This window comes from Papio anubis, chromosome 5 (genome assembly GCF_008728515.1).
Source record: "Papio anubis isolate 15944 chromosome 5, Panubis1.0, whole genome shotgun sequence".
Taxonomy (NCBI): domain Eukaryota; kingdom Metazoa; phylum Chordata; class Mammalia; order Primates; family Cercopithecidae; genus Papio; species Papio anubis.
The window spans coordinates 31344299-31360419 of NC_044980.1; the positions used below are offsets into that span (position 1 = coordinate 31344299).

Here is a 16121-nt window from a genome sequence, read left to right on the forward strand (position 1 = left end):
TTTTTTGTATTCTAAGAAATATTTCTCTATTCAAGAATATATTATTTAGATATTTTTATCATTTAAAAGTTTTTAGTTTACTTAGGATTTTTGAATACTGTGAAACTGCCAAGCTATTATTCTGTTATTCTGTGTTTATTCTCGCAGGTGGTGCAGCTGAACAAGCTGGAATAATAGAAGCTGGAGATGAAATTCTTGCTATTAATGGGAAACCTCTGGTTGGGCTCATGCACTTTGATGCCTGGAATATTATGAAGTCTGTCCCAGAAGGACCTGTGCAGTTATTAATTAGAAAGCATAGAAATTCTTCATGAACTTTAAGAAACCAGAGTGACTTCTTTAAACCACAGTCTTGAAGACTGTGGTTTAGACACGGACTATAAAAATCTCCAAGCTTGTGCTTACACATGAAGCCTGACTTAACTGTATGTGCAACAGCAATGAAATTAACTCAGAAGCCTTCTACCTGGATCACCCAGGCCGGGAGGGTTCCTTCGTTCCAGTGCCTGTCCCCTACCTTTATGTTGACTGATGGGGATACAAGATGTGACACACCCTTCTTTATTTGAAACACTTAGCTAGACCTTTGCTTCCTTCTTGCCAGCTCTCCCAACATACCCAATCCTGGTGATTAGGGAACTAAAAGTCTGAGGGGGACACAAATGTCACACCTGAGAGGACTATCATTTTATATGATTTTGTAAGTAAATGACAGAATGCTTTTAGGTACATTCAGTGGAAGGAGGAGCTGTAGGTCTGTATATGTTACCCTGAAAAGAGAATGAGACTTAAAAAAATGAATTATGACCTGTTAGGCCGAGCTCAGGAATTGTCCAAAAATGAAAAAGCAAAATAGAGTATTTTTTAGTGAGTGTAATGTATAATGTACGTATGCAGAGTTGAACTCAATAGGTTGTTGATCACCATGAAGTATTGATCATTTTCTATCTCAAAAGTGTAAGCCATAAGGCTGTTTTACAGAATAGCACTTCTGATAAACTGTATTAAATAGCCATGAGCTTCACTGCTTAGAGGGAGCAGAAAGGTCAACATCTAAAAGCACCTTACAACTAGTTTTTGAACCTGTCTTGATAAGTGCTTGAATTCAACACTGGTCAGTACCAAGAGCAGGCAAAAATATCACAGTCACTGGGTTTCCATTTCTGTATTTTATGCACTCCAACCATGAATTTAAACTAATCTTTAGAAATCAAGTATCTTTCTAAGTGTCCTTGGATTTACAGACAATATATTTCCAATCCAAATAGAGGAGCTTAATGGAATCCTTTTAGGAGACTGGTTGGTTTTTTTCCTCTTTCCCAACATGTTTAAGAAATGTAACATTCTAAGTAAGTATTGGATCTCTTTTCTTGACCTAGTATGACAACTGCAGTGACTTAAGTTTTTGCTGTTTTCGTTTTCCTGCTTTGCAACTTCCTCCTTTTGCCAAAAATGTTTTCCTACAGAGGACTGTCGTGACTCACGCTGCTCGGGAAACTCACTCTGGCCACTCCTCTGGCGGCATGAGCTGCTTCCCAGTAGCGGCTCCCATTGGATATTCCGTTCGTCGTCACACAGTTGGCTGTTCTCTCCTCATACTGTACCTTATTTTCTTAGGTAAATTCCAAATCCTCATCGGGTCATAAAGAGGAGGAGAAACAGGGTGAGTCAAGGTAAAGGAGCAGAAATGTAGTTATAAGCCTGGTCTTCCGTGGCACAAACCAACCCGTTGAGTCCTCAGAATATGAGTGGAGACTGCATTTGCCATACCTGTGTGCATGACACTAAGATTTTATGTTGGAGATACTTCTTTAAATAACCTACAGCTTGGGTCTATGGCTATGACCCCCAGATTCATGCAGGGGCTTTAGCCATCAGCTTTGTACATCATTTTTCTGAATGACCAATCCCACTTAAACATCTTCGAAGTCGGCCTAGAGAGGTCCTTCACGTGAGAGAGAAATAGCTGGCTTGTTGGAGTCCAGATTTCTCATCAACCGGCAATACAAAGGAAAATATAGTACAGGAGTTAGTTAGAAAGGTCTTATTGATTTTACTTCTACTTTTCACTACAGTTACAGGTAGGATACTGTAGGAAGTCAGTGCAAGGTGCATGCTTGATTGTTTTTTCAGTCTCTGGGGTCAGTTTTGTGGTTTCTGCTTTCTTGCCTAAATGAAAGACTGTTTCAAGTCAACACTGAAAACTGCTTTTTGCCTCCACTGTTACAGCTGTGCCTAATAATAAGAAATGCACAGCCCTACGTGAACAGACAGGAATTTCTTGTGCAACGTGGAGCAAATGCAACGGTCTCCTTCCGCAAGTCCTTAAGCCTCCTATCTGGAATACAAGGGTAGACCTCTGGCTTACCACATACACTATGCTAAAGTCATCAGCCACTGCTACTACATCTTGCCAGAAGGTTTCCCTCGCCGACAGTTGAAATTTAAGGGAAGAAGCAAAAGCTAAACTGTCTTTGACCCTAAGATAGAAAGCTGTTTATTTGTCTTCAGTGTTCAAGGCATGACTAGTATTTCTAATTAGCCTAATAAATTCCCACACTTCCTGAAGTGAACACTAATGGTATTGTCCTACTAAAACTGTCATTGTTTCTTTTTTTCCTTAACTGGTCAGTCATTCACAATAAGCTATGAGGGTAAATATGTGTTATAACAAGTAAATCGTAGTTGCAAGAATATACCATGAAGATTAAAGTAGGCTGGGTTCCACTTCCATCTTCCCACACACATCTCATTGAGTTTGATGGTTGACTTAATTGGCACCATAACTTTGTATGATAGTATACATTATCCTTTATTTATGTAAAGTAAAATGCCTTATATATTAAAGAGTAAGTGCAATAATATGAAATAGCCTGTACATTTTAAAAATGTTGTCACCAAGTTATATAAATCCACATCTCTGTAAACAACCTTTTTTAAGTAATTTTAAAAAAATAAACACTCTGCTTACTACTTGATTTTTTTTTTTCTATTTTGGCTGTTATAGAGTAATATTAAGATAAGAAATGTTTATTGTCACCTCAATGAGTCAGCGGTACAAAGGCAACAGAACTCAAATTAGCCGCCCTTTTCCAGGCCACACTCACAATCTTGACACAATCTAAAACTTTTCCACCTCTACATCTTAAATTGAACATCCTACTCTTTTACCACACACTCCTGGCCTCCTGGTCACTTCCTCCAGCATCTTCACTTCCAACAAGCCCTTGACAGTTTTCTCCCTATCAGAACTCCACCCTTCCATTCCCTTCTCAGACTAGAACCCTAGCGTAGCACAGCAAACTCTGCCCAGCCCACAGGCTTAGATCCCTTGCCCCACTGTTGTGTCTTACCAGGCGATCCTGGACCCTTCCTTCCAAATAGCCAGCATCTTGGTTCCTATAACCCTATTCCTAGAGAAAAATCCCACAGCTAGACAGAATGCTGCTGCTGTAAATTCACGGTTTCCAGCCTTAACTGGACCCTCGCTGCCACTCGGCACTTGTTTCCTTGTCAGTTGTTTCTGTCACTTTTCACAATAATGTTCTTTTTCTCAAAAACTCTACCCAATCACCTTCTGCCTCCTACTTAGATGATCTGGGATCCTACCTCACAGAGGTAAATAAAAAGCATCTACTTTATTTAGGTGCCCTAGATGGAGATACCAACTTACAGTAGCCCAAGGAAAAAGGCAAGATGGTCTCTTGCAGAAATCTCAGAACAGGACCCAGCATGTGACCTGGCCTCAGACGGGAGGAACTCGGCTTCACCCAGCACCCTCCCCACTTCAGGTCTGTTTCTGCTGGTCACGGCATCCTAATCCCCAGTCCTTACCAGTTCTTTACCTAGACATCTATGGAAGCCATTTGCCATCATTTTGGCCCCAATCAATACCAGAGTTTCTCTGGACATACAAGCTGTTGCCTGCCTGATTTTCTATATACATCCCAAAACTGAAATTCTGATTGGTTCCCTGCCCCTACTTGGGTAGAGCTATTTCCTAGGAGACAGAGGGCTTGTTTGCATAACTCCCCTCCTCAAAACCCAATGAAATGAACAAATACAGAGGGAAACTCTAGTAGTTTTAAAATGGAAATAGCCACAAACCCATTATATGAAATGGAAGAGTACATACCATGTATAAGATCTAAAACCAGGTCGGGCATGGTGTCTCACTCCTGTAATCCCAGCACTTTGGGAGGCCAAGGCAGGCAGATCACTTGAGGTCAGGAGTTTTGAGACCAGACGGGCCAACATGGTGAAACCCCATCTATACTAAAAATACAAAAAAATTACCCGGGCATGGTGGCATGTGCCTGCAATCCCAGCTACTTAGGAGGCTGAGGCAGGAGAATGGGCCACTGCACTCCAGCCTGGGCGACAGAGCGAGACTCCGTTTCCAAAAGAAAAATCTTAACGCCAAACAGAAGGGGAACAATGAAATGGAATACAATTCTCTGACTGAGAGAGCATACGTGGCATGAAAGAGAGTTCTGAAGACCACCACCAAAATCCTTAACTTGGAGAAAGGGGACTACTGAAGTTGAGCCCTTTAAGAAGCAGGCTGAAGGCCGGGTGCGGTGGCTCACGCCTGTAATACCAGCACTTCGGGAAGCCGAGGAGGGTGGATCACCTGTGGTCAGGAGCGCGAGACCAGCCTGGCCAACATGGCGAAACCCCATCTCTACCAAAAATACAAAAATTAGCTGGGCGTGGTGGCACACACCTGTAATCCCAGCTACTCGGGAGGCTGAGGTAGGAGAATTGCTTGAACCCAGTAGGTGGAGGTTGCAGTGAGCCAAGATCGCACCACTGCACTCCAGCCTGGGTGGCAGAGTGAGACTCTGTCAAAAAAAAAAAAAAAAAAGCAGGCTGAAACTGGAGTCATCTTCATGCCTCAGAATGTTGGGAAGATGAGATTGAAGAAGAGGAATCATTTTCATTTTCCCAGACACCTGGCGGTCAGTCTAAGCAGGCCAGAGGAGTAACAGGCGAGGAAATAGCCTCACTAATTCCTAGGAGACAGAGGGCTTGTTTGCATAACTCCCTTCCTTGAAACCCAATGAAATGAACAAACAGAGAAACTCTAGTAGTTTTAAAATGGAAGTAGCCACAAACCCATTATATGAAATGGCAAACTACATACCATGTAGAAGATCTAAAACCAGGCTGGGCACAGTGGTTCACTCCTGTAATCCCAACACTTTGGAAGCCCAAAGCAGGCGGATCACTTGAGGTCAGGAGTGGCAGGCCAGATTTGAGGGGAGCCCCCACCAAATAGGACCCTGCAGTTAATAACTGATTCAGAAAGAGATTAGCTGCCCCAGCTCACCCTCACCCTGTAAATGCCATGGCCACTATCACTCCACACATCCTCTTGATCCCTTCAAAACAGCTGAGTATCTCAAAGACTAAAATCAGCTAGTCCCCAACTTCCTTCTCTTGTCCTAAGAGACGATTTGAACAATGCTTAAACACAGAGAGCTATAAGGGATCCACTACTGACCAATCTTGGGCAAATGGCAAGCTTAGTAAAATTCACTTACCCCCACTAAACAATCAAATTCAGCAAGGGTCCTACTTATGAATTCAGAACTGGTGAAGAGAAGGGAGGAGAAGACAGGGAGTGAAACACAATTATGCAAAAGGCAGATAAAAACTATAATTTGGAGGCCGGGTGCGGTGGCTCCATGCCTGTAATCCCAGCACTTTGGGAGGTCAAGGTGGGCAAATCACGAGGTCAAGAAATCAAGACCATCCTGGCCAACACAGTGAAACCCCATCTCTACTATAAATACAAAAATTAGCTGGGCATGGTGGCACGCGCCTATAGTCCCAGCTACTCAGGAGGCTGAGGCAGGAGAATCACTTGAACCCGGAAGGCAGAGCTTGCAGTGAGCTGAGATCACGCCACTACACTCCAGCCTGGTAACAGAGCGAGCCTCCGTCTCAAAAAAAAAAAAAAAAAAAAGTAAATACATAATTTGGAATATGACTCGGGAAAAGAAAATTCTAAATACAAACTGTTTTGTATTCTCAATATACTTAAGTAAATGTGGCTTCTAAGAAGCACAAGATCGAAAAAGCAATACGAAAACTTGAGATTAATATAGATCTAGTAGAACTAAAACTAAAGCAATCACCTTACCAAACCAAAGCCACATTAGAAGCAACAAGTCAAATTAAATTGTAGACATCTAAGTGACATTGAAGATGAACTTGAAAAATCCTGATTAAATGTTAGCTAATAGAATTCTACAGTACATTACAGAAAACATGCACAACTGATGTTAATTCCAGGAATATGTGAACAGTTTGAAATTAAGAATCTATAGATGTAGTACATTACATTAACAGGACAAAAGAGAAAAAGAATCATCATGAAAGATGGCCACAGGCTGGGTGCGGTGGCTCACACCTGTAATCTCAGTACTTTGAGAGGCCGAGGAGGGTGGATCATCTGAGGTCAGGAGTTTGAGACCAGCCTGGCCAACAGGGTGAAACTCCATCTCTACTAAAAATACAAAAATCAGCAGGGCGTGGTGGCAGGCGCCTATAATCCCAGCTACTCAGGAGGCTAAGGCAGGAGAATCGCTTGAACCCGGGAGGTGGAGGTTGCAGTGAGCCGAAATTGTGTCAACTGCATTCCAGCCTGGGTGACTAGCGAAACTCCATCTGAATGAATGAATGGTGTCAACAGACACATTAAAGCCTGCATCATGCTCTAATGGAGGAACTTCAGAAACATTCCCATTCATCAGGAATACACATGCGCAGGATGCTCAGAAGTATGATCGTTGAAAAGCAATATTCTAAGGGCCGGGCGCAGTGGCTCACGCCTGTAATCCCAGCACTTTGGGAGGTCAAGGCGGGTGGATCACGAGGTCAAGAGATTGAGACCATCCTGGCTAACACGGTGAAACCCCGTCTCTACTAAAAATACAAAAAATTAGCCGGGCATGGTGGCGGGCGCCTGTAGGCCCAGCTACTCAGAAGGCTGAGGCAGGAGAATGGCGTGAACCCAGGAGGCAGAGCTTGCAGTGAGCCAAGATCATACCACTGCACTCCAGTCTAGGCAACAGAGCGAGACTCCATCTCAAAAAAAAAAAAAAAGAAGAAAAAAAAAAAGAAAAGCAGTGTTCTGGAGGTATAAGCCAATACAATTAGGTAAAATTTTATTTATTTTTTGTAGAGACAGGGCCTCTCTATGTTGCTGGTCTTGAACTCCTCTCAAGTGATCTTCCCACCTCAGCCTCCCAAAGTGCTGGGATTACAGGTGTGAGCCACTGTACCAGGCCCAATTATGTAAAATTCTAAAAAACAGCTATAAATAACAAAAGCAAAAAGTATTATGATTTGCACATGACAAAACTTGGGTACACATAAACACAAAAGTTCCAGTTGAAAGTCTATTAAAATAGAATTCAGTATGGTGGCTACAAAAATTAACATTCACCAAAACAACAGCTTTTTTTTTTTTTTTTTTTTTTTGAGATGGAGTCTCACTCTGTTGCCCAGGCTGGAGTGCAGTGGCCCCATCTCGGCTCACTGCAAGCTCCACCTCCCAGGTTCACACCATTCTCCTGCCTCAGCCTCCCGAGTAGCTGGGACTACAGGCGCCTACCACCACGCCCAGCAAATTTTTTGTATTTTTAGTAGAGACGGGGTTTCACCATGTTAGCCAGGATGGTGTTGATCTCCTGACCTCATGATCCACCCGCCTCGGCCTCCCAAAGTGCTGGGATTACAGGCGGAAGTCAACGCGCCTGGCCAGCTTTTCTTTTTTAAGACGGAGTCTCCCTCTGTCGCCAGGCTGGATTGCAGTGGCGCAATCTCAGTTCACTGCAACCTCCACCTTACGGGTTCACACCATTCTCCTGCCTTGGCCTCCCAAGTAGCTGGGACTACAGGCACGTGCCACCACACCCAGCTAATTTTTGTTTTTTTAGTAGAGATGGGGTTTCACCATGTTGGCCAGGATGGTCTCGATCTCCTGACCTCGTGATCTGCCCACCTCGGCCTCCCAAAGTGCTGGGATTACAGGCGTGAGCCACCGCGCCTAGCCAACAACAGCTTTTCTATAAATAATAACCAGTTAGAATATACCATGGGAGAAATACTCTATTATGAATGCCAGCAACTGAAAATATAAATTTATTCTTAGCAAGAACTGGCAAGACCTAAAAATATTATAAAACTCTATTAAGGGACATAAGAGATAACTAAAAAAGGGGGGGTAAAATATATGTATAGCTTCTTGGACAGGATGACTCAATACTATAAAGATCTCAATTCTCCCCAAACTAATTTATAAATATAAGTCCAATCATAATCTCAAATTTTTTAACCTGACAAATTTATCCTGAAGTCCATCTGGTGGGATAAACACATAAAAACAGCCAGAAGAAATTTGAAAAGGCAGAGTAAGAGGGGAACTGGTATTAAAATATTATCAGAAATCTGTAATAATTAAAATGGTGGCTCCTCTACTATAGAACTAGACAGGCAAACCAGTAGAACACAGACCCAAATACACAGTAATTCCAAATTCAACAAAAAAGGGGCATTTTAAATCATCAGCAACAAAATAAAAACAAAACACCATGCACACACACACCGGTTATTCAATATATTCAAAAACTGGTGTTGAGAAAATTGGCTAGGTATTTTGGAGAGAGGAAAAAGCTAGTCCATTTGCAACAAAATCCCTGACATCAAAATAAAATTCCAAAGGGGTCAAAGATTTAAAAGCAAGAAAGGAAACAAAAACAAAAACAATCCCCAAAAACCTAAATATATTGCTTTAATCATGAAGTGAGTAAGCTCTTCTAAGCATGAAGCTAAATTCAGAATCTACAAAGCCACAGACTCACAAAATTGTGACTATATACAAACTATACTATTATATTCATGCTCTTTTAGCATGCTCTTTTAAACCATGGCTTGTTGGGAAAATAGATGATTCCAGATACAGGGTAGGAAATATACAAAATGAACCTGAAACATCTTGCCATACCAGGAAGTTATCAAAGACTACTAAAACTATCAAAAGGACTCCAGATCCTTGACGAGAGTTCCGCTGGTCAAAGATAGGACATTTTGAGCATTATTAGGGCTAATAACTGTAGTAGATCAAAACACAAAAAAGAGTGATTATTCTATTACACTAAGTGAAATAAGGCATAAAAAAGACAAATATTGTATGATCTCGCTTATATGTGTAATCTAAAAAAGCCAATCTCATAGAAAAAGAGTAGAAAAATGGTTACCAGAAACTGAGGGAAAGGGGAGAGATAGGGAAACAAATATTGTTCAAAGGATACAAAGTCTCAGACTGGAGGAATCAAGTTTTGTGATCTATTGCATTGCATGGTGACAACAGTTAATAATAATGTATTGTGTGTTTCAAAATTGCTAAAAAGGACTATTTTTAGTATTCTTACACAAAAAAATAAGTTGGTAAGGTGATGGTTATTTTAATAAGCTTGACTGAATCTCCAATGTGTACAAAGACTAAAATATTACATTATAACCATAAATATACACAATTATTATTTATCAATTTAAACAGAATGTGTTTCCATAAGTTAATAATACTTTAAAAATTAAAGTTATTTTTGGCAGATGCCAGGGAACCAGCTGTATTTTGAAAATAGGTAAATAAACTGTAAGAATTATTCTACCTTCCCTCTATGAATTATAGTAAAATGTAATGCAGACATCTCTTTATAGAAATATTCTAGCTAATAAATAATAATAATTAAAATATCACTTTGCAACCCCAATAAATCACAGGATCTAAGAATTGAACAGCAAGGCTGCTAACCTCACAAAAGGAGAATATGAGACACTGCCTCCTGGTGGAAGCATACACCACCACTGATTAAATAGTGTTGCCTACACAAACAAAGCTGAATCTAAGCCCCTACAGCCAATTACCAATTCTTGGGAAATGCAGTGTATAAGTTAAAGAAACACCTTAAATCACACCATATGGAAACCATCAACAAAATCCAAACTTTGGAAAAATCTACAGTAGACAAATGATCCAATTTCATCAACAAATATTTTGCAAAGGGAAAACAAGAGCAAGATAGGGGGAAGAACCTACAGATTCAAAAAAAACTTAAAAGACATATCAAATGAAACAAAACAGTACAATTAAAGATGCACACTGGGTCAGAACAGTACTTAGTCTTACGAAGACTGTAATTGGGAGAAAGACTTGAACAGCTTCTGGGTATGGCTGGCAAGGTTCTGTCTCCTGACCTGGGTAATGGCTGTAAACATGTGTGCTTTAAGTAATTAACGTAAACATTTGCTTATGAGATTTTCCATTTATATTTTAATCATAAAAACTTTTAATGAAATGCTTATATACATATATATTCTTAACCTACACATTTGACTTTCCATTTTTAAATCTGATCACACCCTCCCAAAGTTAATATATATCAAATCTGACCACCAGACATCTCTCTTTAGAAGAAGGATCTCCACAAATTGCATGCTCAAGCACTGCAGCTTACACTTTTCTGAATGTTAAAGAAAGCAAAAGCAAAACTTACCATTTGCCAGCTCCAAAGACTGGGAAAACCAACTGCATCATAGATACAGGCTTAAGTCCTCGTGAATTAATACATAAAAAGATTAATGTCCTTTAGAAAAATGAATAAAGAACACGAACGGGTAATTCACAGAAAAAATACAAATTACCAAAAGGGAGGTAAATGATAACCCCTCAATAATTAAAACAGACTACGAGTGATGATACCCTCCACAGAGGGGTCCCCAATCCCCAGGCCATGGACCAGTAACGGTGGCCTGGTAAGAACCAAGCCACACAGCAGAAGGTGAGCAGCAGGCAAGCGAGCATTACCACCTGAGCTCCACCTTCTGTCAGATCAGCGGCCACATTAGATTCTCATAGGAACTCAAACCCTATTGTGCACCAAATCTAACTAATGTTTGATGATTGAGGTGGAGCAGTCTCATCCTGAAACCACCTCGACCCCCTGGTCTGTGGAAAAATTGCCACAAAACTGGTCCCTGGTGCCAAAAAGGTTGGGGACCACTGCTCTACAGTATTGGCTAAGGTATAGGAAAACCAGCATTCACCTTATTGTCAAGAGCTTAAGTTACCATAAATCTTAGAAATCAATTTGGCTATTTATCTTTTACATTTTCAAGGTATATTATTTGAGCAAATCCATTTCTCTTAAATCCTTCTAGAGAAATGAGAAATAAAGACATAAAAAAAGTATGCTACAATACTTTTTTTGGAGAATCATCTAAATGTCCATTAATGGGAGATTTAACTAAGCTATACAACAACGCCATTCAAAAGTATTACGTGTACTTACCCTGAAATCTCTCCACAACGTAAGCACAAAAAGTAAAATGCACATCAGTGTATAATGATACTAATGGGAACCATACTACACCAACTGTTCTATCAGGAGTAAATATCTGTATAATTCTAACATTGGGCTAAGAAAGTATGACTACCAGTTTAACCAAACCATGTTACCGTCCATACCCCTTTGAAGGAGAGCCTGCAAGGTCATGAACATTAATACCACCACTTTACTGATGCTGTTACAGAATGTATGACATTTGTGCAGAATTTACAACAGTCAAGCATGTCATCCTGGGACCCAATGGGATGAGATGAATTGGAACTACGTCAGTTTGTCGGTCATCTTAATCCGGACAAAAGTGAAATGGAGCAGTATTATCTCACAATATATAAGTTAATAAAAGATAGAGAAGCCACAGAGTTGGAAAGTAAACTTCATAAATACCTCACATAAACTTGTGACTGCTGGGTGGGAGTAGCCAGGCCTGGCAGCCATGGACCCTTGACAGTATCAGGCTGGGTGTCACTACTTACTGGTCCCATGTGCCACTGAACCAATCAGGCCCTAGCCCCTTTTTCTTTCTTTTGGGAGATGACCAAATTCAAGGGTTTACTACACTCAGAGTATTGTACTTATCTGTTCACGAACAGTAAGAAGGGTTGAGTGGTGGAACGAGTCAGAGATCATTGATCGACCTTGCTTCAGGAGGCCAGGGACTTTCCTGGTGATTAGACAATTCTGCTTTCTTTTGAGAATATACACAATTAGTCAACTTTTTCATCCCCAAAAGATAATTTATGTAAGTTATACCACGATATTAGAATAGAGATGTTCTTTAATCTTTTTATTTTGCAACACCATGAGAGTATTTTGCATGCCTGTTCTGTCTCTGTTAGGGAAAGGAAGCCCCCTCCCAGTGCCCATGTTAAGAAAGGAACAATTGTAGCTGAATGCCATCACTGTTCTTCAATCGCCTTAGGATTAAAAGCTCGTACAGTCAGTAGATAATGTGACAATGAGCAAATTCTCCTCTCTGAGCTTGTTCTTCACAAAGTGAAGATAGTAACTGGAATTTGGGGAGGTCAAAATGAGATATAAAATAGCATGTGCTTATTAAGCTTCTGTTAGCACACTGTGCCAATCAGGTTATTTTAAGGAACACTCAATCAATTACAAAACATACGAAGCCACCAAAAAATAAACAGCAACTACTAATTCTCTGCACAGTAGATATCTACGTAAAGGCTTTTAATCAAACTGGCATAAACCCATGGAAGTACTGCTCTTAACACAGACAATATTTATTTCCAGGGAGTCACATCATTCCTGCTTTCAAGAGGACTGAAAGCAACAATATTCCACAGGACAAAGAGTTCTTGATAACACCACTACTACCACCCCCAGATTTTACTACACTTCCTCTCCTCTGGATATGGAAACATACTGAAGTTGGGGCCACACACAGGTAGAGCTAAGTGTGTACTCTGGTCTAGAACAAACACTGACAGAAGTTCAGGCGAGGCCCTTTTCCCCCTTGCTTGGGAATACTGATGCTGCTGCTGAAGTGAATACCTCAGAAATCTATTACCTCAGCTCTAACATTGTCTCAAGTGAAAAACAGGAACTTTTCACTCGATAAGAAATTCCAGTAAACTGGTATCAGTTTCCCAATATCTACTTTATGGGAAGAAACTTTAAGTTAATAATTCCTACATGTAGTTACCACCAGCAGTGTCATTTTTGAAGGTAAAGAAGGTTATTTCAATGGATAGAAAAATGTCTTTTTTCCATGCATTAAAACTGGGGCCTTAACCAGCGCCGTTTTTGCAAATACAGTTTTATTGGAACACAGCTTAACCAATTGATTTGTATTATCTATAACAGTTTTCATTCAGTCAAGTTCACTAGTTGCAACTGACACAGCAGGTGGCTCACAAAGCCTAGAATATCTACTATCTGGCCCTTTAAGAAACCCAACCCCTGCATTAAAATATTACAATGCTATAGTAAGTAAAATTTTAAGAAAACTAAATGAGAATACAAAAATACAAATGACATGCTTGCTCTGATTCAGGCACTTTCAAGATCATAGTTTATTTATTACTTCAGATAAAAAGATAGTATACATATTAGGGAATCCCTTAAAATTCAACTCTAGAGTTATACACCATCTAGTACTTTTGCAATGAATGTTAACAACAACAACAAAAAAATCTCTAAACACCTGAAAGCCCCACTATTAACATGGACTATGGTAATAAAAAAATTTGACATTTAATTTGTTCAATATATAGTATTTACATTATGAAATCAATGGTGATGATACAATAAACAGTGATAAAGAAATAGTAAAAATAAACTTTAAAAAGCAAAGGTTTATAGTCTGACAATGCTAATTATCATAATTGTATATAAAATATTTAAACATAGCAGAGCTTTCTGTTACAAAATTCTTAATCCTCTGGGCTGTAATCATTACTTGCTACCAATTTACATGCAACATCTGCTAGGACTGACATTTGATTTTTTTCCCCAAGAACGTGTGAGTACATAAATGACATTTCAGAGCAGACATTAATTTACCTGTAGACAGAAAAAGAAACTCAAGATTGGTACTGGTCACAAGCCTCTTCCCAATAGAAATTATAAAAACAGTAAGATAAAATTTTAAAAAAATCTAAAAAGAGGATGCATAGGCAAAGAGTACCATAAATGGCACAGCTCAAAAATTCCCAGGACCAATCAGACACACATCTTTTCTCTCTCCTTCAGTGATGACAGGTCAATTTCTCCATCAAATAACCATGACTGAAGCAAGTGAGGGGCACCAGGTGTACAACCGATTAAATCTTGCAAAATACTAAGATGGGAGGAGGGGTGGGCAGAAGAAGGGGCAATTTATATATAATTCAAACTATATACAGCATAAATGGAATGCAGCCCATCCCAGACTGGCTCTGTGAAACAACTGGACCTTTATAGTTAAAATTATAACAAGTGTAATAATACAATAGATTTACATGGGAAGCAAAATCCAAGGGGCATTTTATATTAAGTATTTACTGTGCTGTTTCAATTTAAAAATAATTTTGCTAAGTATACATCTCAACTGAAGTCTATGTATAAAACGTCCTAATAGATACAGATATTTACCTTTGGTGAGTTGAAGGCCTTTTTGTGACTTCTGTCTGAACTGTAGGCAGAATGCTAGATGTACATGCACATATGGAGAAACTCAAGCTGAGGTCATCCAAAAGCTGTGCATATGAGGCTGGAGGTACTTTGAAAGTCAAAGTAGACCAGAAACCCAAAACAGGTAACAGTGAGGATGGCAAAAGGGAATGGAATGCCAATATGGCAGTAAAACTTTTTTTAAAAACAGAAAGAGGAAGGCCTCTCGTACCAGCAGAATCCTGTATACATACAAAAAAGAAAAAGCCACCCACCATTTTGTAAAACAGAAGCCAATTATAGTGTGGGAAAGTACAAATTACAGAAAACCAGAAGTCAACAGAAGAAAAACTACTGGTTTACTTGAGAGAAAGGAGAATGGTTCAACCCAAGCAGAGTTACTTGGTGAATGCTGCCACCACCGCCCACAGAACCTCATTGGTGTTGGCCTTCAGACATTCCACCTCGGGGTCTAAGTCGAGAAGCTGCCGCACTCTCTTGGTAGCCAAATCATACTGCTCGTCTAGAAGAGGAGCAAAAGCATTCTCCAGGACGTCCGAGGCATGAGCCAGGTAAATGAGGGCCAGCAAGCGCCTGTCCATGCGGTGAGGGTCATTCACCCATTTGTCAAGAACAGCTTCCTGTACTTTCTTGATGAGGCGCTGCTTAATGTTGTTGTTGGTGAGGGGATGTGTTGTCATGTCAAAAAGTAGGAAGTTCTGTTTCTCTGTTGTCAATACACCCTTTTCCACCAGGTTTTTAGCTAATCGTTCCCGTACATTTCTTAACTGATAATGCAATTTTAATGGATTCCATGTCTCACCTAAACAAAAGATTTCAGAAGTTAGAAATGATGAGTATTATCTGCTAATTTTGCAAAAATTTTGTACTATTAAAATAAACAGTAAAATCTGATTTTGCCCCAAGAGAAACAGAAGAAAATCTGCCATGTTTTTCTCCCTAACTAGACCATGAATCCCTTAAGCCCAGCCAGACCTTTGGATTCTAAGCACCCAGCACATCCTCAGCCACAAGAGTCACTCAGACGACTAAACTGCAAGCAGTCTTCAGACCAGAGTCAGTCACCCTTAGTCTTATGTGGAAATGAGCCAAATATGATGTCTGAGCTTCCTTCTAGCTGCTGTCAAAAAGCAGCCAATAGCCAAATAAGAAGTTTTCTATTAAACACCAGTCTGCAACTAACAGACCCCCCAAAAAAAGCTTCCTGACTGTTATTCCTGAAACTGCTACATATATACAGCCTATAGAGGTAAGAAAGCCTGTTTAGGCCATGCTATTATTAGATGACAATATAAAGCTAATTCTGGAAGGACACAAATTTTCACAATTTTAACCTTGCCATCTATACACATTTCCTTTTGAGAGAGAAGTATTTAAAATAAAACCAAATGATTTTTCACTAAAGTGGGTTCTTCTTTATAGAAAACTGGAAGGAAATACATCAAAATATTAATCTTACTTATCTTTGGGATTATGTGTGCTAAACTTTTTTTGTGCTTTCTGCATTTTCCAAATGATCTCCAATGAACATGCAACTATTTTTGTACTTAAAAAAACTATAATATTTTT

The 16121-nt window shown here is 39.8% G+C and overlaps 2 protein-coding genes across 8 annotated transcripts in view; one reads left to right on the forward strand and one right to left on the reverse strand.

Annotated features, from left to right (window-relative positions):
- Window positions 1-2978, forward strand: part of PDZD2 (PDZ domain containing 2) — a 472962-nt gene extending 469984 nt beyond the window's left edge. For all 7 annotated transcript variants that reach the window (XM_009208211.4, XM_009208214.4, XM_009208215.4 and 4 more), the window contains one exon: window positions 148-2978. In XM_009208211.4, the coding sequence (XP_009206475.2) occupies window positions 148-314 (167 nt within the window). In that variant the 3' untranslated portion in view covers window positions 315-2978. The remainder of the gene's footprint in view (window positions 1-147) is intronic.
- Window positions 2979-13424: 10446 nt separating this feature from the next.
- The window catches only part of GOLPH3 (golgi phosphoprotein 3), a 58455-nt gene continuing 55758 nt past the window's right edge, over window positions 13425-16121 (reverse strand). The window contains exon 4 of the mRNA XM_003899535.3: window positions 13425-15354. Coding sequence (XP_003899584.1) covers window positions 14930-15354 — 425 coding nt within the window. The 3' untranslated portion in view covers window positions 13425-14929. The remainder of the gene's footprint in view (window positions 15355-16121) is intronic.